This window comes from Anser anser (genome assembly GCF_964211835.1).
Source record: "Anser anser genome assembly, chromosome: 2".
Lineage (NCBI taxonomy): Eukaryota > Metazoa > Chordata > Aves > Anseriformes > Anatidae > Anser > Anser anser.
The window spans coordinates 115748818-115774055 of NC_139721.1; the positions used below are offsets into that span (position 1 = coordinate 115748818).

Consider the following 25238-nt stretch of genomic DNA (forward strand, 5'->3'; position numbering starts at 1 on the left):
TGAATTAAAAGTTTACTTTAATTTTGAACCATTTTATAACTGCATTTTTCTCATGAAGCATCTGTATCACAGCAGGCTACAATAACTTTGGGATAAAAGGCAACTGGTAAACTGTCCAATACAAGGTTCCAAATAAACAGTTCTTACTGGCCCCTACCCAGACATATCCCAGATAAAGTTTTTGATCAAAAACATGAAATAGATCCACCTGCTTATTTTAAGCATATTAAAAAGGAAACTAATTGGACCATTTCTATTTGTCTAGTTTTTTATACAAAAAGGCTACACAATGTTACACTTTATTCAGAATACAGTTAGAGCGATTATGAATTAGTGTTCTACACCTTTACTCAATCCTTAAAAATTAGAAACTGCTGTAGCATATTCACTATAACTTAATACTACGAGAGACTTAAAAAAAAAAAAAACTAACAACAATTACTGCGAAAAGAAAGGCTACTTTCAAAGCAAGCAAGGTCAGTACCATTACAGAGATTTAAAAAAAATAATAAATTTTTAACAAGCAAGGCTAGGGTTTGATAAATTCCATCTTGCAATTCATTCGTGTGCATTCCTCGTTTCTTGAATCACTCCCAAAATCCATTTGTATTATTACTCCTCGACCAAAAAGGACCAGAACAAAAAGTTTACTTCAATTGTTCCCATAGGAAACTCAGCTTGGTTAGTGTGTCAGGCACTTTCTGAGATACTAGCCCACCCCTCGAGCCCTCTCAGCAACTCTACAGGCCAATCAATGCAAGTTCATTCAGATGATACAGCTGCAAAGAGAGAAAAAAAACACACGTGTCAGCATTCCTCAGTAAGGGTCTGTTTTAACATACTAAGACTGAAGCTTAGACTAAGACTGAAGCTGGTGCACAAGACATTACAGTTAATTACTTCCACACTTCACGGCAGAAGTCAGTTTGGAGTGTACCGATGGTGTGTTTCCAGAGCATTTATTGAGGATTCTGGCACACTGGGACCCATTCAAGCCATTCCCTCCCTGCCAACCAAGTCCTTAGTCCGGCAATCTGTTTTCCTCTTTGTTTTGTTTTTAAATTCAACGTTGGAGCTTCTTACCTAAAGGATGATTTACAGGTCAGTATCGAACCAGGCCAACTGATTACTGTCACCTGGAGGCAGCCCATCCATAAGGTCCTGGGCATGGCCAAGATCTGGCAGACCATCAACTGGGTAGTCAGCACCAGGGTGGTGGCCACCCATTTCATGTTCCATCATAGGGTCCATACCCAAGGCATCCTGACCGTATCCGCCAGAGTGGAAAGAACGGTAGCTAGGATCTAAGAAAGTTAAAGGTGGCAGAGGGAAAAAGAGCATAATGTTAACAGATGTTAGACGCATCGGAAGCTGCAAGTATCAGTGTGTGAGAAGATCTTGGTAGCCATCTAATTTTTTTCTAGTTCAGCCAAGTTCAAACGATCTGTTGTCTGCCCTTAATGGCTATTCCATCATTTGAAACAGCCTTCCAGTGTGATTCTGAAGACAAAGCACACTGCAGTCAGAAGCACGAGCAGATTCCAGCCAAGCCATTAGTCTGCACAATCAACAGTACTAAAATTCAACAATACTGAAGCAAAACCAGGCTCCAAGACTGTAGACTTTCTTCTGAAAGTCAAAAATAGCTTAGAATCCTTAGGGATAGGCTTGAGTTTGAGTCTACAGCCACTTACAGACTAATACATTCAATACCAGCATTTGTTTTAAAGAAAAACTGCACTTTTGGAATTGTCAAGTCCATTTGTAAAGGATTTAAAAGCTTTCTGGAAACAACAGCTCAGTGGGAGATTCTCTCACAAGACTCAGACAAGTGACACCAGGTCTGCACACTCATATGGCTCCCATTTCAGTGCAGCCTGTGGTGTCGCAGAAACTGGTTATTTGAACTGGCAGCTCCCCATCTGGCTGTCAGTTTGCGATATCTCGCCTAAGAGTAATTCACTCTTCACTCATTTGCAGTTCTCCTTTATGTCTATGACTTGACTTCATCCAACTTAAGCTTAGTCAAGGGCAAGGGAACAGACATACCGTCTGGGCGGTATCCAAGAGGCTCTCCCTGGGCACCAATATCAAGTCCAAGATCTGCTGTCTAGATGTGCACAAAAAGTTACAAAAGAGTTTTAATGTCAGGTCTTTGGGCCAGCGTTAGTAGTTCTAAGTTTAAGAAGTTTTAAAGTTTGCCCCCAATCCTTTTTCAGCATTTTTTCTGCAGTGTGCACTGCGGTGTGGTACTTTTATGAACACGAAATGCATTTTTACCCAAAAATCTGCATCCAGTAGCTAACAGCCACATTGAGGCACAGGAAACCATAGCTCACTGCAAAGAGGCTTCTCTTTGGGAACAAGACAAGGCAGGTCTAGGAACCAACTGCTTCAAGTTGGCTGGTCAGAGGTTCCTGAGCCAGCAATAGAGCATTTTAGTTCTCAGTGAACCTCCCCCAGTTTGCTGAATTACAGAACTGCATGTCTGTAGTGTAATTACACAACTTCCATTTCAAAGAGTCCATTTTAGCTTTGTTTTCTCACAGTACTGTGCTAGATGGATACAGATTTTAGGAAAACAGAAGGTTAATCACTGAAATTCTACAAAACTAGTGTCCTTTATTAAAGACGTGAAGCTAAACTCCTGAACCTTAAGAATCGGGGGGGGGGGGGGGGGGGAGACTAAGACTTAGTGAAACCTTCCCTCTGCCCCACCCACACAGTTTTCAGTCTCATTTCACTGTGCATCCCTTTAAGCATGAAGAATCACTACATGATAGTTAGCTTGCAAACACTTTCATGTCTGAGAGCTCTGTTCTAGGGAGAACATGCCCACCCCGAACTTCTTAGTCCCACATGGTTTGCCGGACAGAGTTCTCACAGGATACACATTATGTTTATGCTTCTATCATATCGCTTACACCTCAGTATTTGCCTGCAGCATTAGTCAGGTTTGGACAATCTGCAAAAATCTGTTGAAATTCCTAAAATATTGCAGAGCTGTCCTTTGAAATTACAAACAGCATACAGACCTACAAAGTTCTTCTACACAGTTTTGCACACTAAGCAAAATGACAATTATAAACTTTATCAGTACTAGAGTGTAGACTTTTCCTATCTGCAAAGAAGGCAACAGAGCAGCAGCTGTAAGGCTGCTTGCTCTTCATTCTGTTCAAACAGGCCTATAGGCTTTAGGAACTCTAGTTCTAGAAAGGTTTCTTCCCCTATACAAAGGATTCCCAAGACCTCCTGTTTACACATAAAGTTTCACCTATTTACATATCAAGTTCTGTCCTAGGACAATAGTACACACTTAAAACTTGCATCATTTTCTACAGCTGTGTGTAAAGATGAACCCATACCACTGATGGCACCTACACTTGGAAATGAAGTCTCCCCAAGGAACCACGAACACAAAAACACGACTCACCTCGTTCCAAGCCATTGGCTCAGTCCGGAACAGGGAACTTGTCAATTCCACCGAAAGTCGCTTCTTGTAGTCTTGTGGTTTGTCCTCAGACATTCTGAACAGCACTGCAGCTGCATATGTTGCTATTAAAAGAAAAAGGGATGTTAGTGGAGGTCGAGTCTTCCAGCAGTTTTTCTAACAAAGCACGAAGCCTATTTTTATGTTCACTTACCAACACCCTCATTCCTAGAATGAAGCAGTTCTGTTAAAGGGGCAGTGGCACCTTCAGCTTCAATTGCTTCAGCTGCTTCCTTGTCTTGAGCAAGTTCACAAAGCACACCTGCAGCTACTCTCTGGATATTCTCAATGGGAGAGTACAACAACTGCAACCAGAACACAAGGGTTTCTTTAACTCTTCTGCTTGCAATGAACCTGAGCACAGTTTGACTCAGCAGTTCTACGAAGGCAACGTAAGAGCCATTTTTCTAGCACGTACTATAGCATTTTCTTGAGCTCTTGCTTACCTGCACAAATAGTGGAATGGTATTTAGACCCCTGATTACGATTCGATTATGAACATCACGTGCAAGAATATGCAGGGCTCCAGTGCAGCCCTCAACAATTTCTTCCATGCGCACACCCTCCTAGTTAGGACAAGAAAAGGCATTTTTTTAAGTTGAGATCTTGAGTGCTAACTTCTAAAACAACTGTCAAAAAGCTGATCACTGTCAAGAAATCAACCAAACTGTCCCCTGCAAACACATCCCTCCCCCACCAAGGCTCACACCCACGTTCTACTGCTGGCCTTCAAATTTTAACATCCCTGCTAAGAGTTGACCTAGTTTATCCAACTACATTCAATAAGCGAAGCATTTCAGTGGAACTCCTCCCAGTGTTCTCATTTTTATTTTAGTTCATTATAAACTCAATGTCTGACAACACTTTTTTATTTCCCAAGATCAATCAGCTCAGCAGTTTTAGTCTGAAACAGTGGAAATCAGTAATGAAGAGGCCCTGTCTTGCCTCTGCAAGTATTAACTCTACTCCTGTACTAGTATGTATTGCTTCCATTTGCCCATGCTAAGGCAACTTCCCCTGTTACTACGTTTAATGGGGATGGTGTCAGGACTGGTCTTGCCACACTGACCTGGTACCTGAAAACATAATAAGCACGGAGCTTGTACAAGTTGTCAGCTCTAAGCACTGTTGAAAATACATGTTAAGCTGTGATAGCATGCTGAAACCCATAGTTACAACAAGGATGAGACACTTCTGGCTTCCTAGTAGAGAACTACTCCCCTCGTGAGGGTAGGCAAAACCATTATTTCTATAATCTATAGCACACAGCATCAAATGCTCAAGAGGTCCTTACTAAAATAAGAACCAAGGTTTGGTGCTTCCCCCCCCAGCCTTTTTTTTTTCTTTTTTAAAAAAAGAAACACTTCAGGTCTGCCAAGGCAGAATCATCAGTATGCCAAGAGAATAATACGAACCAAAGCAAATGCTAAGACAACAGCTATTTAAATAACTTTAGTTACTGCGGCCACTTACCACAAACTGCTGTTGCGTTCCACCCATGGAAGTACGTCGCTGGGTGTCCTGATGTGCTCTCACCAGCAACTGAACTAGCCTTGGAATAGCACCTTGTTCGCGCAGCGGGGCATGGTTTGCAGGACAGAGCGCAAGATTGCGGATCAAACCAACAGTAGCCTGCAGTTCACAAAAGGAGTGGGAAATAAAAGAGCATGAGAGCGTGCTTGCCGTTAGCGTGGTGTCGGTTTTAAACCCCATGGTCCCAAGCAGAGCTAAGAGGCAACCATGTTGCTCAACTGAAGCAGGGGTCCCATCAGTATGTTACATTCTCCAACACCTTGGAAACACAGTATTTTTCACAGTTAAGGTTACCTTAAAAAGGCACCAAAAGCTGTTAACTGTCATTTACCTTGATCAAAGGCCAGTGTGAGGGTGGGTGCAACAGTTTAACCACCACTGGGAGTCCGTAATGGAGACGCACGGCATTTTGAGCCATCTCAGCCTCTTGGTGTCTGCTGGTGAGGTGACGGAGCGCACAAATCGCAGGTTCTGTGATGTCTTCCCTGTCTCCAGCCCGAAGAACTGTGCGCACAAGAGCCTCAATGCCACCAACCTGGCACACCATCATCTTGTTCTTGTAATTGTTGCAAGTAAGGTTAGAAAGGATGCCAGCAGCACAAGTCACAACATTAATGTCATCCGATCCTAAAAGCTGAACAAGAGTTCCTAGAAGGCCTTCCATTCCCTCCTGCAAAAAAAAGAGGAAAGGAAAAATTAGTCTCTCTCCTCTTCCACTTTTTTATCCTGATCCCTTATAAGGCCCACTTACCTGCTTGGTTGCAGCATCTGACAGATTTCTCAGAGTCCAGAGGCAGTTCTGGACAAGACGCTGGCTTGGATCTGTCAGGTGGAGTCCCAGAGCCTGCATCCCACCTAGAAGATGGTACATGTTTGATGCCATTACTTAAGTGCTCATCTTGTGAACAGTACAATCTTTCTTTTCTTTTAAATCTGAGTGCATACCTCATAGGCTTCTAGTTCTTTCTTAACATTAGTATCCTAATACGGCTAGGCCCTAGTGCTTCACTACATAGATAAAAAGCTATGATTTTCTTTGTGACACTGAAAACATTTAAAATGTATGCATGTTCTAAGGGGGCAATTCTGACAACACTCATTCACAACAGCACACAGCTGACTACACAAAACTATACGTAAGGCCTCCAAAATAAGTTATAAATTGAAGGACCAATCATGTTCAATATCTGACGCTTCTGCTCTCACGTGGAATGTAGTGGTTCTGAAGTACAGTGTGTATATATATATATTTTTTTTTAAGCGAGGGTACAAGAAATGTACTTACCAGCCTCAACAATAGCAGGTTTGTTGCTGGAGCAGACTGACAACACCTTCAGCACCCTACTTGTGGTCCACAATAGTTTCTCGTAAGTATAGGTCCTCATTATGTTTACTAGAGCCTGGGGTCCACCACTTGCCAGAATAATCAGCTGAAAGAGCAAAAATACAACACTTATCTGTCACTTCCTGGGCATGCAAGTAGGCAGTAATTGTTGCTGGCTTATACAAATCCTATGTTGCAGATCTCTAAAAAACTGTTCGTATCTGCTGGTCATGTCTAAGTTTTGCAGTCTCCCCGTGAACATGACTACATTTCCACACAATAGCATCTTGCACTTCTTTCAAGGCCAGGACTGACTGGCAAACTGCTCAGCAGGTAACGAAATCCTCATGCTGACACGGGATTCAGAAAAAGGAGCATGACTGGTGGCATTCCTGTGTACAGTTCGGCACACAGGAACTTTAATGCCATTTTTAGCAGGCTCACTCATTAGATGGGCTTCGAGAGCAGAGGCACTTACCTTACTTTCTTGATTGCCATAGGCTAAAATCTGAAGGCAGTCTGTTGTGATGGCCAAGAATTTAACGTTTGTCTTGTTGAGCAAGGCAACCATTTTCTGCAGCCCACCAGCTAGACGGACAGCCATTTTGGCTCCTTCCTGATGTAACAGGAGATTGTGAAGAGTCGTAATGGCATAGAACAGCACGGAGTCCACTGGAGATCTACAGAAGGAAAAAAAAGAAACTCATGAGTACCAGCACCTACCATCAGCAACTAAAAAACCACAAGTACTATCTCACCAGTCCACATACCCAAGCATTTTAACCAAAGCAGGGATGCCTCCTGATTTGAAGATCGCCAACAAGCCTTCACGGTGATGTGAGAGGTTGTGTAGTGTACCTGCAGTACAACGGGCTGTTTCCACGTCATTTGTATTTTGCATGGTACGTACGATAGCAGATACCATTTGAGGAGACCTCATAATAGCATGGCGAGACGCTTCCTTTTTGGATAACTGATGAACCATAACGGCAGCCTTGTTCACCACCACCTACAGAAGTATTTGAAGAAAGCTTTTAGTTTGAGGTTATTGAAGAAGCCCTATAAACAAGCTATACCGAGGTTAAGAAAATACTTACCTGGTCCTCATCATTCAACAGTTTGGTCAGTTCTGGGATTGCACGAGTTGCAAGTTCAGCATCATCCTGGTAGTTTATCAAATTAACAACAGCATGTTTTAACATCTGGGATGGCTCAGCCAGGCGCTGCACATTAGTTGGATGAGCAGCATCAAATTGTGTGGATGGGATTTGCATTCCTTCATCCAGTGTTTCAGGGAACATAGCTGCACGCACTCTCTGGGCTCTAGTCATTGCATACTGGCCATCAATATCTGGAAAACAAGGTGTTTACCTCAAACTAGGAATAAAAAGCTATTCTTCTGTATCAGTAATAATTCAGTATTTAGATTTCTGTATTGTTAAGCTGCATGTCTAAACGAAACAGTGTAATAGAGAAGGCCTTACCAGCAACTTGCTCCTGGGTAAAGGACTGAGAGAACCCCTGTTCCCACTCATACAGGACTTGTGTTGTGTCCACATCTTCCTCTTCAGGATTTCCTTTGCCACTCAAAGAGGGAGCAGTTGTTGTGGCACCAGAATGGATACCAGAGTCCAGATATGATTGTTGCTGCCAATGACTGACTGCTGCTTTTCTGTCTGGCTCCATTGCCATATCCAGCTCCATCAAGTCAGCTGTAATAAATCATTGTTCAACAATTAAGTTTAGTTCAATTACTCCAGTACGTATTAGTCCTTCAAGAAATGACACAGATTTTACATGAAAATAAACTGTTACGAACGACCACCTCAGCCCAGCTGAGCATAGCACAGCAAGTGAGACAGCAGTTTTAAGCTGAGGCATTCTGTCAAACCAACGCAGACATCTATAAGCCTGATTAGCAGGCAGAGCAATCACTGCTATTGTCATTGTCTCAGTCTACTGCTTACAGGCTCCCTTTCCACAGAGTATGATTCAGGTACTTCACCATACTTAAGTGACCAAAATGCTTAAGATGACGAACTTGTTTGCAGGTTTAAGTTCCAGAGGTAAGGTATTAATTACTGCTGTACAGCATTCATTATTCTATTCAGGTGACTTTAAAAAGTTAAAAGGGGAAGTAAGGAGCTAGTTTAACTGTTCTTTATTAGAACTGCCAGGTTCTAATAAAAAATTAAGTGTGATATATTTTATACCTTGAGTTGCCATGTTCCTTGCTGTGCTCCCAGAACTCTTTCCTGCTACCTTTCAGAGACCCTAAAAAAGAGCAAGGTAAGAACTTATTAAACACTAATCAGAGCCAGTCAGACAGGATTTCATATTAGAACAGTGGAACTGCAAGCTAAGGCTTAGCACATCTTGCCATTTCACTGCTAAGTGAGCATATTCAGTGCTAATTAGCAACCCCCCATGGACAGAGACACAAAGGAATGAGATATATCACACAGGCTTTTTCTGGCAGACTATATGTAAGATATATTCCCTTCTTAAAGCCACAAGAGAAAAAGAATTGAAAAATGACCACGATAGAGCCACTTTTTACTTCTCTATCCTTGTGTAAGACGAAGTCCAGACATTAAATTACCTAGCTTGGACATGCTGCAGAGACGAGAGCTAAACGTCAGAATTGTTCATTCCCCTCTAAGACAACCACCCTTAAGATATAAGCAAAACTGCTGGATACAGGGCTACAATAAGGATTTCAGCTGGGGAAACTAAACTACCATTTAAGACAAGCTACTATTATTTCAGCATTATAAAAACCATCTCAAGATCTGTAATTGAACATCCTTCTTCACTACTTTCCTATACCATGAGAAGAAAGATTTCTCACTATATAAAATCCTCTTTCATGAAGTTAAACTGAAAATTGAACCAGCCTTAAAAACAAGTACTCTCCTTTAGTTGCACACACGAAGTCACCAAACTGTGTTTGTTTTTTTTTTTTCAGAGAGCCAAGATAATTGGGGGCAGGAGGCTGAACTATGATCAAATGCCCTATCAAAATCCTCAGTATGCACCTCCATTTAATATCACCAAACAGCACAGAAGTACCATAAATTTGTAGCTATCTCCTTACTAGCCCAGAAAGAGAAACTCAAGGCCACAGGTTCACATGGGTCAGTCAAAGCTGTCGTATTTTTATTTATTTAATTTGCTTCCCCGCAGTTCGACACCATTTTTTCTTTTTCTTTTTTTTTTCCAGCACAAACACAGTGCTGGTGACAGCCTGGTCTGGGAGCTACCCAACACTTGTAGTGGTAACTAGTGCAGGGAGCAAAACCATCAGCAATCGGCTTTCAGTGTGCATTAGGTGTTAGAGCTATGCTGATCAAAACATTCCTAGACAATGAAGTAAAGGCAAGCCACTAATCTCTTTGAGGGACAGGTCTGCCGTACTGTGTCAGGAGAACAAAGTCCATTCGGCGCTGTATTGTGTAAAGACAGACCTACCAGTTTAAGAGTTTCCTTCGGGAGTAGCTTTCAGAAAACCATAATTAAATAGAAGACAGGCCTGCAGTTTTAGGAATCTCACTGAATAGGTCGGGCAATTCTCTCTTGAGCCAGCTGCAGGACACCCCCAGCAGCAAACTATTTTGCTGCACAAACGCCGGTGCTGTTTGTCCTGACTTTGGACTCCCACAATTTCCGGCTGCATCCCTTTCCTGGCTGTTTTAAAACAGACAGCAGATTTGCATTTGCAGCAGATAAGCCACACTGAGCTGATTTAAGATATAACATAACACATAGCAAGCGCACAGCTATGGAGCTGGGAATGCTCACAGCCCCCCTAAAGTGGTCCTACTGCACAGCCTGGAGGGGACTGCCCAGCTCGGTCTGTTCTGCACGGAGGACGAGCTTGACAACACCACCACCGTTTTTTCCACTACCTTGAACACTGCAGAACAATTCATCCCAAGTGCTGTTAGGAGTTTGGGAGTAGCAGTGGTAAGGGGAAAGAAAAATTAACACATTCACCGTTACTACACAAATCCTCCTGATGGGCTAAGCTAGCACAAGTAATCTTGACAGCCCCTCGAAGACCTCATGCCTTACTTTGTCAGCCCCACAAATGCCTTCCAAACAAGAAGACGTGGAATAGCGCTGAAGGTAAAATTAGTATCTTTGCCCCCACCCCCCTAGTCCTCACCCTAAATCAGATGCAACATTTCCAATATGAAACTGTGGAGAAGACCTAGCTGCTATACTCAGCTACAACATGCTTAGCACGAAAGATCTGTTTTTATTGTAACCTCTCTTGCCTTCTCCTGTCAGGACACTGCCAACAAAAAATGATCACCAGGTGAGTTGCGGAGTTAAGACACACCGGTGGGTGAACCAGCCGAGAGCACTGACTATGCTTTGAGATATTTCATACCACCTTAGATTCAAGTATACAAGCAATAGGGAGCTCGGGAGCAATGCACATCATTTCTTTCTGCTGTTAAATTCTGCACAAAGGAAGGCACCTCGTTTACAGCAACTGCACTCCGCAATGGTTGTTTCAACAGCCTGAAGAAATCAGAAGAAGAGGTGTAGCATTTGGTACAATCCAACAGAGCACACTAGCCACCACACTGCAACAATACTCTAAAATAAAGTTGAAGAACACCTGCAGGCTAGCAGGGAAGAATACAGAGTTAAGCGTTCAGAACTGCATTATCGGTCAGATACAGCCTGACTTTGAAACGCTGACCTTAGACCAGCCCGCTAGCCGCACCTACAGTTTCTAACTTCCCAATCTGCATTTCACACAACCATAAAACCCTCAGCAACTCCAGCTAGCATTTCGGATTTAGATGTGAAATTGGACTTATTGTTAAAAATTACCACAGAATAAAGGTAGCCTGGGAAAATGGGCATGTTCCGGTTGCTTTCAGGGTTTCCCTAGCTGAACATTTTCCCTTATTTTGCTTCCCATCTTGTTCTCTTTTTACAAGGGGGTAAAATTGAGTCTGGACAGGTGCTGACTTCTTCCAGTGTTTATATCACTGGGGAGGCTGCTTCAGGTACTACCTCTGACAAGGACAGTAACAGCCCCAGACTGGGTACAAATGCTGTGCTATTACCTTTCCCGACAGAAACTGGATCATCGTGGAAGGGGTGAACAAACAAACAAACACACACACACACACAAAAAAAAAAACCACGCTAAGATAACTAAGCTTGCAGAATGCAAACATGAAGCACACAGCAGCTCCTTTAAATCCAGCTCCTACTCAGACTTCCTGGAGGACATACAACCAGTGACATTACGTTACCAAGGTCAGTACTGCAGATCTGAACCATCAGGAAGAGAAAGGACTCCGTGTATATTAAATAAATAATAAAAAAAAATGTTAGCACCCCAGCAAGCTTCCACAGCCCTCGCTACTTTCAAAGACTAGCCAGTGCTCAGAATTCAGGTCTGAATTCTGGTAAGCAGCACGTCATGCACAAGCCCCTGTGGATGCGCTGCTGGGATTAGAGGCCTGTTAACTTCTTACAAACCTCCCCACAACAAAATCTGCTTATTTAGGAAGCACGATGAGCTCTGGGTTTTAACAACTTACACACACATTAAATTTCTCCTACGAAGAGCAACACAAAACATTGCACTGAGCTGCACCATGTACTACTACTCCCACCTTTGCATGTGAAATCTTTTAAAAACTCAAAGTTTTGCAAGCAGAACAAGCTTATGAGCTAATTTCATGTTACTATGGAAAAGTAATTCAAACTCCTTGGTTTTCAAAGGAATAAAAGACGAGAGGTATTTTTACGATGAACAAAAACTTCAATATTAACTTCTGATTTTCAAGAAGTCAGGCACATGCCAAGGCGGTGAGCAAGCCCCCAGCGTTTCTCAAGTGGGAGCAGTAGTTCTGAGCAGCTCCAGTGAGACCTATAAATGATGTGAAACTCTGTTAGGATACGTGGCACAGTGAGTTGTTTACTTCTGCTCTCGTACGTATGGTGAGAGCTGGGAGAGCAGCCCGACGTCTACCTGCCTCCTGCATCAAGGCAACACGCTTGCACCTTTGCAGCAACTTATCTGAAATAAACCCGTTTTCACTGCCAGCGAAGCCAATTTGTTAGCCTACAAAACAGCTCGTGTTTGCAGCTTGCGTTAAACGCTTCCACCTTCTCCCAAGGTAGAAAGCCTTCAGATCGACTCAGATTATGCCCGACAAAGCTGAAAAGCAGTTACCCCGCTTTGTAAGTTCAGTCAAACACCAAAGTTTGTAAGTGTTCCAGAAATCTTTTATTTGAAAGCAGCGTTTTGGAAAGCCTTGTATGAGTAAGGAAGTCACTGTGATCTGTTCAAAAGGAATGTGCCTACTGACCGTGTTTTCAAAAAAACCCATCTCATCTAGGACAGGCTAAGGAGCTGCATCTCTAAATGAACCATCAGTGCTGAATGTCACTAAGATTTTCTTACTTGGAACAAGCATATCTCATAATGAAATTACAGCCGTTAATAGCATGGATCATCTACACACGAACAGTGCCTTCTTCTGGAAGCCTCCTTTGTGTCTAATTTTATAATCTGCCTCTTACACCAGATTTAAATATGAAAATACTTCTTCCCCCCCTCTCTCCCAGTTTTTATTTGTATATTTTTTAATCAGAAGGAAAAGCAGGCCCCCTGTTCTTTTCACCAGTTTTAATTTCACCTCAACTACAAGCAAAAAAAAAAAACCTGACAGGCAACTAGGCTTGTTTCATGCACCTCTTTGCCAAGTTAACACAAGTTCTAGACCTAGTAACAAAACCAGACCACTCATTTCTATGACCCAAGAACAGAAATACTCTAAGAACTCAATGCAGCAGAAGCTATCCTAATTAACCTTAGTTTTCAAGTGGAAATGCGGGGAATACATTCAATTAAGGATTTTTAAATAATAATGAAAAATAATCCTTTGATCTTGCCTTAGAAGTGGTTCTTTGTTTACCAGAAAAGAAAGCCTGGTAAGGTGGGAGAGTCCTCTAACCAAGGTAACACTAACATAGTAGAAAACAGAAGCTTTCATGGCATAAAGCTCTTTTGGACACATGGTCAACCCTGCCTCCTTAAGCAAACTTTGGTGCAGCCCATGCCACAGCTATGAATGATCTAGCAGCAGGCATGCCTATTTCTATTTTAGTCTTATGAAGATATGATCCAACTGAGATACACATCTCAATATTAATTTATAATAGCACTGAACTGATTAACAGGAAGCCTAGGGAAGTTGAAACTTGGTTTTCTTCCTTCAAAGAGATGAAGAATTCACCTGCTTTTTTTTTTTTTAAATAAAAAGCACCCTTATTCTACCTGAAGACAACTTTTCAACTTTTGACAACTCAACTTTGGTAACTGCAGTTTCAGAGGAAGGGAAGGAAGAAGTTAAAGGTGACCCAAAAGAACTGATTTAGATATTCACAGCTGAAAACCTCAAAACAAGAATGGTAGTTGTAGGGAGTGATCATACCAGATGTTGGCATTCAACTTTCAACATAGCTGATTATAGTTTTGTAGTAAGAAGGGGGATATCTTAGGAACTTTAAGGAGACAGTTATTTGCCTTGAAGGTCCCAATCTAGGAAACTTATCTTTGAAAGTTAAAGGAATTCTGCCACTGGAAATCTGTTATTCCAGACATTCCAAATAACTTAATTATGAGGATTTTTATGTGGCTTCTACTGAGCTCTGGGGTATTGTGCTTTGCAGGTAATTCACTCTTCATGTATCAGACTCTTCTGTAAGATTGATTAGTAAGAAATTCTAGAAGTACAGGTTCAGGGTGGTTTTTTTTGTTTGTTTTAAGGGACTTTAGGAACTGGCTGTTGGAATGACAGTTGGGTTTACAGTTTATGGTCAATGAATAGAAGATACTTTATTTGGAAGCAGGAAGAGAACATGGCTGAGTTTCACATGAAAGATTTGCATTTTAAAGAAACATTTAATTCTTGTACAAGTGCCATACAAGGTTAAATACAACAGATAAATACATTCCATATGCACAAAACAAGTATGGAGCAGCAGTCCCAAGTTGTGTGGAGTAGTGCCATTTGCAGTCCTCACGCACTTTGACAACTCTAAACAGAACTGACTGTCTTCACAGTAGCTGTATGCAGAGATTATTTTGAAGTTAGTTATAAACACACATTGCTGGGCCTTGATTAGCATCTAATTTGTCATGCATCAGTAGTGAATCCTGAATTTAAAATTCAGATTTAAGTCTTTCCTCATACCAGAAGTTCAAGGACCTGGATAGATGAGAACTACTCTGAACCTCACTGAAAGGCTGGCTCTCAAATAATGGTTTAGGGCTGTAAACAATCAGATTTAAACAAAGCAGACAACTTCAGTATTTTGGGAGGCTGAGTTTGAAACAGCAAAGTTACAGTTTCCCTTATTATCCATACCAGGAGTGAGGATATAAAACTTTACATTTTTCACATTAATATGAGGCTTCCTTCAACCTTCAATGCAGCCGGTATTTAATACAGGGTGAAAATATCTTGTCAGGGTCATTTGAAGAGCTCTTAAGTAAACAGAAGTAACTTGCACAACATGCAACATCAAAAAAAGTCAAACTTTACAGCCAAGGGAAAACACCCTGCATTTTCACTGCTCTTAAAAAAGAGAAGACACCATGTGTTTTCACAGCTCTAAAACATTTCTATCTTCTTCCAGTTTAGATGGTAGAAACACTCTTCTGCAGCCTTCGGTACCACAGCATGAGTTACAGCAGCATTACTATTTTTAAGTGCTGTGCTAAGGTGTAGCAATGTGAACTACTTCAGAACTTGTATTAAAAGCTTAGAGCTACCAACAGCAACAGGAAACTCAGCCTGCCTTCCACAGCACGTACCCATCCCGAAATCCAGCTCATTGACCCTAGCCCGCAACGGAACAAGTTCACTCATGAACTTTGACTCATGACAGGACTGCTCTGGTCATTTCCTCAAGCAACATTTACTGAGCACAGTTCCCTCCAACCACTCAGCAATACTTCAGTCCAGCGATCAACTCAGTACTCGATGTAAATGCAGCAGCAGGACCCTCCAGCTCAAATTTATCCCAGCTGGAATGCTTCCAGCCAATACATTCAGGAGGTGCCTACAGAAAGGTAGGCAATGCCTCGCAGCCATCAGAATGGTCTGTTTCAGATGCAGCTAATCAGATCATAACGAGCTTGACTCCTAACACAGAATATACAAAGGAAATTGTTCTTTAAGATCCATTTCTTCAGTCAAGCATTAGGAAATTAAGAAACCCGAACAGTATTTGTTTTGCTGACCTCTCTAAGGTTAACAGGTTGCAACTTCCAAGCTTTAAATAACCTTAATACACACTGAAAGAGACAAACTGGCTCAAATATCCACAGCACTGGAGTTGGGAGAGGGGTTTTTGACAGCGTACACAGATCTATCCATGTTCACTAGGAGTCACCTCTGCTTTCAACCACTGGTTTTGCTGCTTTATTTCCACCTTCCCCCCTTCAAGCACCCCAGTTTACCACTGCATCATTTTTCCTGGATTTCTAACCCTTGCTTTCTGCCTTAGCTTACCTGAAAACTGCTTCCAACAAGGCTGATTAGCCTCCACACACTAACTCTTGTAAGAGTTCATTTGGTGCCACATCACAAAAGTGTTATGCTGGCCTATTTTCAGTCACCTCAGCAATCTCAGGCCAATTAAGAGCACAGAGTAGTTTCTATTCACACACATTACCTAAAGCAGACAGCATACAAATATTTCTGTTCTCGCTAGACTTTTAAGGAAGTTGATTACAACTGCTTAATGAAACTGAAGTGCAGGCATCTAGTTGCCTGGGCTAGACTTCAGAACTGGGTTATAAGCTGTGCTGAAAGAGGATTTACTCCTCCAAAGAGAAGTGAGGGAAAGCCTCAGATTACAGGGACAGAAAGTTAGAGGCTTATCTTTGAATCCATGCAGCCTTAAGCACACGTGACAGCAGCACAGGAAAGGGGCCACCAGAGCTTTCCAGTGCAGCGGGATCAGGGCTCTGCAGTGATCTGACACTATAAGGTACTCACCTGCTTTACCTTTTCCCTGCAAAAGGGACAGCAAGGTAGTGAAAAGTCACATCTCACCCAGCTTGAGAAGTGATGACCTGTGACAGCAGCTTACATTTCAAGTGCAGCTGAGATTATAATGCAAGCACACAGGTTTTTTGCTCCTCCCAGCCACAGAGCACCACCCAGGACAGAGTCAGTTTCAGTCTATCACTGAAGAGCACCTTGAACCCCTGACTGGAAGTTCAGGTACTGAAATGTATCAGAAATGGACTTGGTGAGCTTTCACTGCCAAGCCAGCCACCTCTCAGCTGCAGGAAGTGAATTTCACTGAAAAACAGGACTTGGGCAGCTAGCACACCATTTAAACCCTAACAGCTTGCTCAACTAGTCAGGGTCTTCCCAGGTGCTAAGGTTTAAGTACTCTTTTAAATACAGCCCATTACAAGTTTCAGCAAAGGAACACTTAACACTGCTCTGACCAGTGAAAGCTGCTGTCAGCCAGGAAATACCCAGATGATGGCTCCAGGCTCTTGTTTTCACAAATCAGAATTCAGACCAAGCTCCATGGGTAGGTTACAAAGCTCACACAGCTCATCTGGGCACAGATCTGGAACATCTCTAAGATATGAGCCCTGAAGCTTCACGTGCTGCTGGGAACCCCCCTGAAAAAAGCTGACAAGTCATATGGAGGTGCTCTAATACCTTTAGGACAGACGTTTTAGGGAAATTTTAGCTAAAGTTACATGTTGATAAGACACCCAGAGAGCTTAAATGGTACTTAGTTACCTCAGCACAATTTATAACAACCAGAGATACTCTACAGAATTGTCTGATGCTGGTCAGAGCCTAGGAGTGCATACTATGTCCAGCCCCATGACTGACAACGCAGACCCACACCTTTTCAGCCCCACATTTTACTTCTTAAGAGTCTATTCCTTCTGTAGTATGTGAGAGATTGTTGCACTAAATGTTATCACTCCAGGGAAGCTACAGCATTAGTATCCACAGCATTTTTCTTCCCCTTACCTACAGAAGTATTGAGTAGCTGCAAGGAGTCTGTCAACCTAAGTGATTATGTTCAAAATTACGGGCACATGAACTGGCAGCTTATGGTAAGACCTGCAAATTCAGGTGCCAAAGTGATCTTCTCAAAGCTACACTTTGTGCACTTGAATTTGTTTGTATCCCATAAAAACCCCTGGTTGTCTCTGAGAGACACAAGCAGCAGCTATGCTCAAGCTGATAGTTCAGAGAAATTATCAGTTCATGTTTGAAAGTAATGGCTTAGAGCATTTCACTGGCAAGTGCTGCAATACTAGAAAAATCTATAATCTAATACAATAGTCAAAATTGGCTCCAAGTATCTGTGCATCCTTTTTCTCTGTCCAAAGGGGAGCTGATGATCATCTTATCATTTACAGTAAGATGGGAGAAACTGCTTTAACTACTTATCAGGTGTTACACATCCAGCTTTAGCAAAGAAAAAACCATTCCTCTCCGCAAAATGTGCCCACCAACCATTTGACAGCAGTTCACAGCCTAGTATTAAAGAACTGGTACAACAGATCCAGGTTTATGAACTTAATGCAAGTTCCTAATGAGATTAGGAACCCAATTACTCTGTCTTCACTGTTTAGATCAACTAAGCAGCACAAATTCATGCATGTAGCCTCAAAACAGTTACTAAGTCACTTCTGTGCAGCAATAGACCAAGATCTTTTGGCCACCGGCAAGCTCTTCTGATTAGAGCTTTCCTGCAGCATTCATCATGCTGGAATACTCTCACAGCTGGGCAAAGCATTAAGAGCATTTCTACCATCACTGCTTAAAGTCACCGCCTTCCATTTGAGGGACACAGGGCAGTGCCTGCACTGTGCATGCTCCTGCCTTTCTGGGTTAGGGATGAGCTAGCAGTTCTGCCTAAGGCAGAGTCTGCAAGCAGCCCTCACCTAATGAGCTTCTGATCCTCGTGCCCCCACTTTTACCAAGTAAGTGGTCTTTAGTGGAGACAGCAGCAGCCCAGCCCAAACATTCTTTAGTCTTACCTAGCCACACGTAAGAAAAGCTGCCACCATGACCATACAAATACACCAGATTTCATCGAGGTTATCAGTGTTCTTACAACACACTGTAATAAAGTTCAGCAACAAACCACTGCCAGGCCTCAAGCTTCCTGCCCAGTTTCGAGTGTCCGAAAGACAGTTAATCATTCTGCAGTCACTTGTGACAGCAGACATCACTAACAAGACTGGCAGCCACTGTATTTCAGAAGTATCTTTCCCTGCTGTTTGTGTAGAATTCAAAGCTTCCATTTCCGCACTAATACAGTGCCTATTTAGCAAAGGATCTCCCTTCCTAGTTTTCTTAGGCTGCAGCTGTGTAGCCAACCCTGAATATGGCTGTTAAACATTAATCTCTGATTTCAGAAACCAGAGCGATTAGTCATAATTGCACTGACACTAATGAAATATTTATGAATCTGAAAGTACACATACTGGTTGCCTCCGCTTGTCTGTCAGAATAAACACGTATTTACACTAAGACACGCTGCTGCTCCAAGAAGTACCGCTTAGGCAACAAACTTGCTAATGAAGTCTGACACTGATGTTTCTTCAACTCACTTTTAATTAAGCCAAACTGACAATGCAACAGCATTTATCAGCACCTTTAGGATGTTAGGAGTTCTGGCCACTGGAGGGCACCTGAATAGTTGCCAGGACAATACAGGACGACTTGCTACATTTGCTGCAGAGTTAGCAAACTTCTCCGATTTACACGAATCTATTTAGCACACACACTAAGTCGGCCTAGAAATGCTAGTTCCAAACATACTCGAACTGCACACTGCACCTTTGTCAAGTGAAGTTCCAGTAGCTCACACTACCTTTTAAGAGCAGCAACCTAGAATAGTAGATTAACCTAGATTAACTCTTTTAACCTTTAAGGAATATTTTTCCTTAAACAAGGCTCCAGAGCTGATATAGTATCAAACAGTAGTGCAAATTTCACTTCTGTAATACTAATACTAATCCAGTCCTATATATTGTCTCCTAAAGCAACGTGGAACATTGAAGTTGTTCTGCAATGAGGGCTGTGTACAACATCCACACCCCCGCCTCCCCCAGACAACAACAGCACAGGGCATTTGCTTTCACATCAAATCAGAGTGAACAAATTCACGAGCAGGCGCAAGCCACAGTTAGGTCCCATCTGCTCACGCTATTGGTTTGGTGTTCACATAGGCAGAGGTACCTGCATGCAGTTTCCCCAAGTTCTCCTCCTCACACTTAAGGTTAACAGTCAGTGAAAAAAGCTTCTGGCTGCTTCCCCCCCTTCACCCCCCACGAAGAGGGGACAGGCTGCCTTTTCTTGGTGAAACCCGATCACAGACAAGAGATTTTGCCTTGAAATCAAGTACCAGAGATGGATATTAATCAACCACTTAAGCTGCTTACACTGCCAAGTCTAACCAACTCAGCTCACATACCACAGAGCATCCAAGTACCCCCTAAACAAGCCTTCCCATGCTTGATCAGAAAGCCAGCCAGCAACACTGCCCTGCCCATCTTTCGCCAAGACAGTCATTCTGCCTGAAGAGACGAGGACAGTCACACACACTTACTGCCAAGCAGCCTGCTGAATTTTGGAAAATGAACGTGGTGCCACTTCCCAGCTGGAGCTGCTGCAGCCACCCAGCAAGGCAGGAGCCGTGAGACTTGCAGACACATGCTGCGAGGACCTATGCACAAGTCCCAGCTGCCTGCATAGTTTCTCACAGCCTTATCAGGCCCCATGAAGTATGATGTTTGAGATAAGCAAGGTCAGTCCTGATTTTCCTGCTGTGGTATGCAGTCTACCAGAGTTACAGAACAAGTTTTGCTGCCACAATCACCACAACCCCTGCGTTACCAGCTTTAACTATGAATTAACATGAGTGATTTTGATTACTGCCGTATTTGCACACTAGTCTGCCTACCACACAGTATTTTGCAGAAACATCTTCATCCACGAGTTTCAGACAGCACATTCAGACTTCAGTTTACAAGACAGAGGCTTACAATCGCTCTTTCCTGCCCCATTCTTGCTCCCTCCCTCTCTACTCCTCACAAGACCCCAAAGTTAGCTCAGAAGGCCACCACTACTGATTTGTCTTTACATCTGAGTTTACTCTTTGAAGTATTGTGTTCTGAAGAGTTAAGCAAGAGCTTCTATTGATGTTAAGCCACCAAAAAAAAACTCCACCTTACAAAGAAAGCCTTCTATCTGAACAGCAACCAAGTTTCAGGCCTGAGATTTGATAAGCTGGTTATTGACACACCGTGTAGTCATAGCAAAATGCTAGTGTTCATAGACTACATATCAGGCAAGAAGCCCAGCCTATTTATTGCTTTGGCAAGGAGAGGAAGCCTGGTTTACTGAGGATGCAACACAACATTGCATTTGAAGAACAGACTGACTTTTGCAAACAAGCTTTACTTTGTATTAAATCCTTGCTTTTAGAAACTTTTATGCTTTGCCTTTCCATCAGGATGTTTTTACCTGTTTATTCCCTACAATCTTAAAAGGAGCAGGCAAACAGAGTAACATGACCATTCCCATGCATATCAGTATATACCTAGACAAATATCTGAGCCAATTGCCACAAAAATGGCATTTGTTTATACCTCCAAAACAGACACTCGATACAATATTATATGCAATGACAATTTTAGAGAGATTTAAGCCTTCTCTGAACAGTTCAGTAGCCTCACTTTCAACAGTACCAGCCATTAACAGTAGACACAGTAGCCAGATTATTTGCAGCTGTCAGCACCTTTTATTAAAAAAAGTGCAAGTTTAACATTAGTTCCCTGGATTGTCAGCTACTGAAATTCAAATTACAACTTAACCCAATGAATGCCAGTGAGTTTTGCCTTTGGTGCAGTTTTAAAGCTTTGTAGCAGTACCTTTTTGTCATTCTGGAGTAAAATCCTAACTGCTAAGTTGCTTTCCAGCATGCCTGAACTTAAGATCAAAGAAACAGTGACACTTTCAGGTAGTTTTCTAGACTGCCTCGGCTATGCTCTCAGCACACAAAGATCCTGTTTTACTAAAACCCCTCCTTGACTTCCTTCCATCGACCTCAGCATACCAGCCCAGCCTCTTTCCATTCACCACTTGCATACTTTGGGGGATGGGAGGACCACAGATGTCTGGAATATACAGTGTCAGAACAATGGCTGCTCCATGAGAAAGAGATCAAGAAGAAGTAGCTGATTACTAAGATCAACACTGCTATTCCTAAAGTCACAAGTTGCCCATAATACCTTCACAGCCCATCCTTTTTTTCCCCCCCCAAAATCTATGCAGATAATTCTTTCTTCTGGGAAATGAGATTCAAACAGAAACTGCTTGACATCCTACAGCAACTTTTAGCTAAGGAATGATCTAAGATTTTAGTAGATTTTTTGAAAAACCTGCACCACGAGCAATCGATCATGCACGAAAGAAGGTCGAAGCATGCTTTTTGTGGAAATAGCACACCTGGACCTCCCTGCTTCACGCCAAGCCAGCACCAAGTGCCCTCTACGCTCCTGGGAGCAGCAGCAAGTTGCCCCGCACACCGCAGAGCTGCGTTAGCTCGGCAGAGCCCTGTGTGTGCCCCCTGGCCCCGAAAAAACATCGCCTCGCCCGGCAGGAGGCGAGCCCCGGGCTGCCGCTCGCCGCTCCGGGAGCTTCCTTTCGGGGACGCCGCGAAGCAGCCGAGCTCCCCATCCGATGCACGCAGACCCAAGTAAGACTGAAAGCCCACAAGGCGAGAGATGAGTTACCCACCGCTGACTGCGGCGGCCGTGATTAGTTTAATTACGCTCGCTACCAACAAACCCACCCACGGCCCCCCCCCGCCCCCGGACCCCCGCCGCCCCCCGCCCAGCTCCCCGAGGGAGCCGCAGCTGCCGCCCCCTGCGAGGCGCAGCTGTCCGGGCCTCCCGAGGCGGGGGCCCCCCTCCTCCCCCCGGCCCTCCCGCCCCAGCGCCGGGCACACCCGGGCCCAGCTCCCGGGGGGAGGCAGAGGGCCGACTGCGGGAGCTCGCCCCGCGGTCCCGCCGCACGGAGAGGCACTAACGTGGCGGCGAGGAGACAGCGCTGGCTGCCCGCGGGCTCCGGCTGCTGCCCGGGCGATCCCAGTCGGGGCCGTGTTTTTTTTTTTTCCTCCTTCCCAGCTCCTTCCTCCTTCTCCTCCCTCGGCTTCTCGCTGCCCCCCGGGTGGCGACCGTACGGGGCGGCGGCGTTGCCGAGTCCCCTCACGCCGCTGCCGCTCCCAGCGCCGGGCCGAGCGAGAGCCTTAAAATGGCGGCGCTCGCACCGAGGCTCTTATAGGCAGCGCCGCGTATCCTGCCGCCGCGGCCGGGCCCGGCGCGCAGCATTCCACAGGCGCCCGCCGCACAGGGCAGGGGAGGAGAAATAGTGCCCGGCTCCCGGGGCGGAGGGAGACGGAGAGCGGCAGTGGGAGGGAGGGAGGCGGCGGCAGGGAGAGGGGGGGAAGGCGGCGGCGGCGGGGCAGGGCCTGAGGGGGTTTGAGGAGCTCTGAGCGGGTTTAAGGGGTGGGGGGTTAAGGTTTGGCGGAGACACCCCGTTCCGGAGGCGGGGAGGAAGGAGCCGAGTTCCCGGCGGGGAGCGAACTTACTGCCGGAGGGTGGAGGGGGCGGCCCCGGGGTCCCCGTCCCTCAGCCGCCCGGGGGCGAGGGAGGACGGCGCCCCCCGCTCCGTTCGCTGTCTGCCCCGCCGTTTAATTAGTTTTAGCTCGTATTTGTGGCTCTAAAATAAATATTCCGCACGCCAGCAGCTGTAGAGATTCAAATAAAACCGGCCCGGGCCGTGGGGGGGCCGCGCACGTCGGCGGAAACGCGCCCCGCGCCGCCTCGGTCAATATTTGTCAGGAAGCGGTTGCCACAGAAAGTGCCTCGTTATGCAATTTATTTATCTTTTAGCAGCAGAAGCGAGCTGCTGCCCCCCTTCCTCTCACACACACGGGCACGCACACCTCGCTTCTTTCTCGGGGTGTGCAAGCAGGGCGACGTGCGGCTTGCACCAGGCGCCCTCCCCGCGGCGAGCCGAGGCACGCCGGGGGCAGCCGCAGCCTCGGCGTGCACGGGCTCGCACGGCGAAACGCTCGGCGGAGTTTTCGCCTCTGCACCGGCAAAGTGCTTTTAACGTTTCGAGGGGGAAAGAAATGCACCGACAAAGTGCTTTTAACCTTTCGCTGGGGGGAGAAATACACCCCGGCGCACGCCTCGACGTGAAGCAAGGGCCCTGCGTGCCGGCGTGTTTGTGTAAAACAGCTCTTGCTAGCAAAAGATGGATTTTTAATTAGTTTTTATTTTTTTTTTTCAGTATAAATTTGCTTTGGCAGTAGCAGATGTTGGGGGCTGAGTTCTTGGTCTGGTGCTGGAGGGCTTCGTGCAGCCTCTCGTTCCCCACCGAGCTTCTGTGGTTATTGCAGCGCGGAGATGTATGGTTCACGGAGGGGCCACCTTTGTACCTGTTTTTCCACTGGTAATACTATTTTGAACAGGCTCTGAGTTTTTACTCACAAAGTTGCACTTAAAGATTTTTTTTCCCTGTTGGTTAAAAAAAAAAAAAAAGCCTCTTCTACAACGCTGCTTGATTTTCCTGTCAACTGCTTCCTTACATCAATGCTTTTTAAAATGTGGAATTTTTCCCTGTGGAAAAAAAAAAATGTAGGACTTGCTGTGCACACAACACACCCCAACCCTCCCAGGTGGACCTGGGCACCATCTCTATCTGGCATGGGGCAGCCGCATGGGGCCAAGACCCCATGCAGAGGAGGGAGAGCTGTCACAATTAAAATGGCTTTCAGAAGGCAGTGGTGACAAAAATAATAATCCTTGATTCTCCCCTATTGTTCCCCATCCTGTTGCAGGGCGTACAGCAATCATCCACCGACTAGCTTCCTGGTGCAGTGGCCATCCTCAAGTCCCCACTAGTAAGAGGGCAAAATGCCACCTGGACAACCCTCATGTTAGAGGTTCAAGAAATCCAGCTTTCCTTGTCAAGTTGTTTTCTCTGAGGACAGTTGCCTGTTTTGGCCATGCTGGCCAAAAGAAGGGCAAGAATGAGGGCAACGAGGCGGCAAGAGTTGGCAAAGCAAATGCTGCTGGATCAGGGCCAGTGGGCTGTGAATGCCAGTCACCTTCCAGGGGATTTACTGGGTGGTTTTTGCTTGCCATGGAAGCATGCAGCAATGAGCAGAAAGACCTTGCCGTTCTCAACACCAGGAGTTTGATTCCAGTTTATATGTATCAGAGAAAGTGCTCTTGGAGATCAGTTTGGTGCATGGAAAAAAAAAAGGGGGGGGGTATGAGGGGAAGAGCTAATTTATTTGTCCACCTCCCTTTTGCAGCCACTTTGCAGTACAACCTTGGGAAAATGTTGTCTGCCTCGGTTTCACCCTCTGTAAAATGGGAATAATAATAATAATAATGACAGACCCCCTCCTTTTAGATCGCCGGATCAAAGGTACTATATAAGTTCAAAGTCCTGCTTCTATAGGGTATTATTGCCAAATTCACTATAAGCAATTCCATTGGGTACTTGATAACAACAGTAGAATCAGTCAAACGCCCTTGAAGCATTGCATGGTCCCAGATACCTTTCAGAGCCTCTTTGTGTGCCATCCCACCCCCTGAGGTCTGCAAGGATGGGGCTTTTGGAGCTGGATTTTGCAGGAGCAGGAGGGGTACAGTCCGCGTCTTCTGGCCCCTGAACTATGGACCGCTTTTCTTTATGACCTGGCGAGGACTACTGGAACTAGCCTTTTAAAAACAGGTTTAAAACATACAACTTATATGTATATGTATAT

At 44.5% G+C, this 25238-nt stretch overlaps 1 protein-coding gene and 1 long non-coding RNA gene across 3 annotated transcripts; one reads left to right on the top strand and one right to left on the bottom strand.

The window, feature by feature from the left end:
- On the bottom strand, positions 1-23251 carry CTNNB1 (catenin beta 1). Of its 2 annotated transcripts, none has more exons than XM_083825687.1 (16): positions 23043-23251; positions 8561-8621; positions 7832-8059; positions 7445-7698; positions 7118-7356; positions 6826-7027; positions 6309-6453; positions 5775-5878; positions 5355-5693; positions 4964-5122; positions 3937-4056; positions 3645-3795; positions 3434-3555; positions 2050-2110; positions 1084-1304; positions 1-779 (listed from the first exon to the last, which is right to left on the bottom strand). In XM_083825687.1, exons 2-15 carry the CDS (start codon positions 8571-8573, stop codon positions 1096-1098), a joined length of 2346 nt encoding a protein of 781 aa, XP_083681813.1. In that variant the 5' UTR covers positions 8574-8621; positions 23043-23251; the 3' UTR covers positions 1-779; positions 1084-1095. The 2 variants fall into 2 exon arrangements, with proteins under 2 accessions (XP_083681813.1, XP_083681812.1); XM_083825686.1 differs by lacking the exon at positions 23043-23251 and adding an exon at positions 22482-22936.
- Positions 23252-23394: 143 nt separating this feature from the next.
- LOC310894959 lies at positions 23395-24929 on the top strand. The gene is made up of 2 exons (XR_014580314.1): positions 23395-23911; positions 24300-24929. It is a non-coding gene; the product is annotated as an uncharacterized lncRNA (long non-coding RNA).
- The last annotated feature ends 309 nt before the right edge of the window (positions 24930-25238 follow it).

What these genes read in the sequence shown, in the direction of transcription:
- CTNNB1 (XM_083825687.1), bottom strand. An exon ending in ACCTGCTATTGTTGAGGCTG is followed by an intron (nt 5,879 to 6,308) that starts GTAAGTACATTT and finishes ACCATCTTCTAG; the next exon opens with GTGGGATGCAGGCTCTGGGA. An exon ending in CAGATGCTGCAACCAAGCAG is followed by an intron (nt 5,694 to 5,774) that starts GTAAGTGGGCCT and finishes TTTTTTTTGCAG; the next exon opens with GAGGGAATGGAAGGCCTTCT.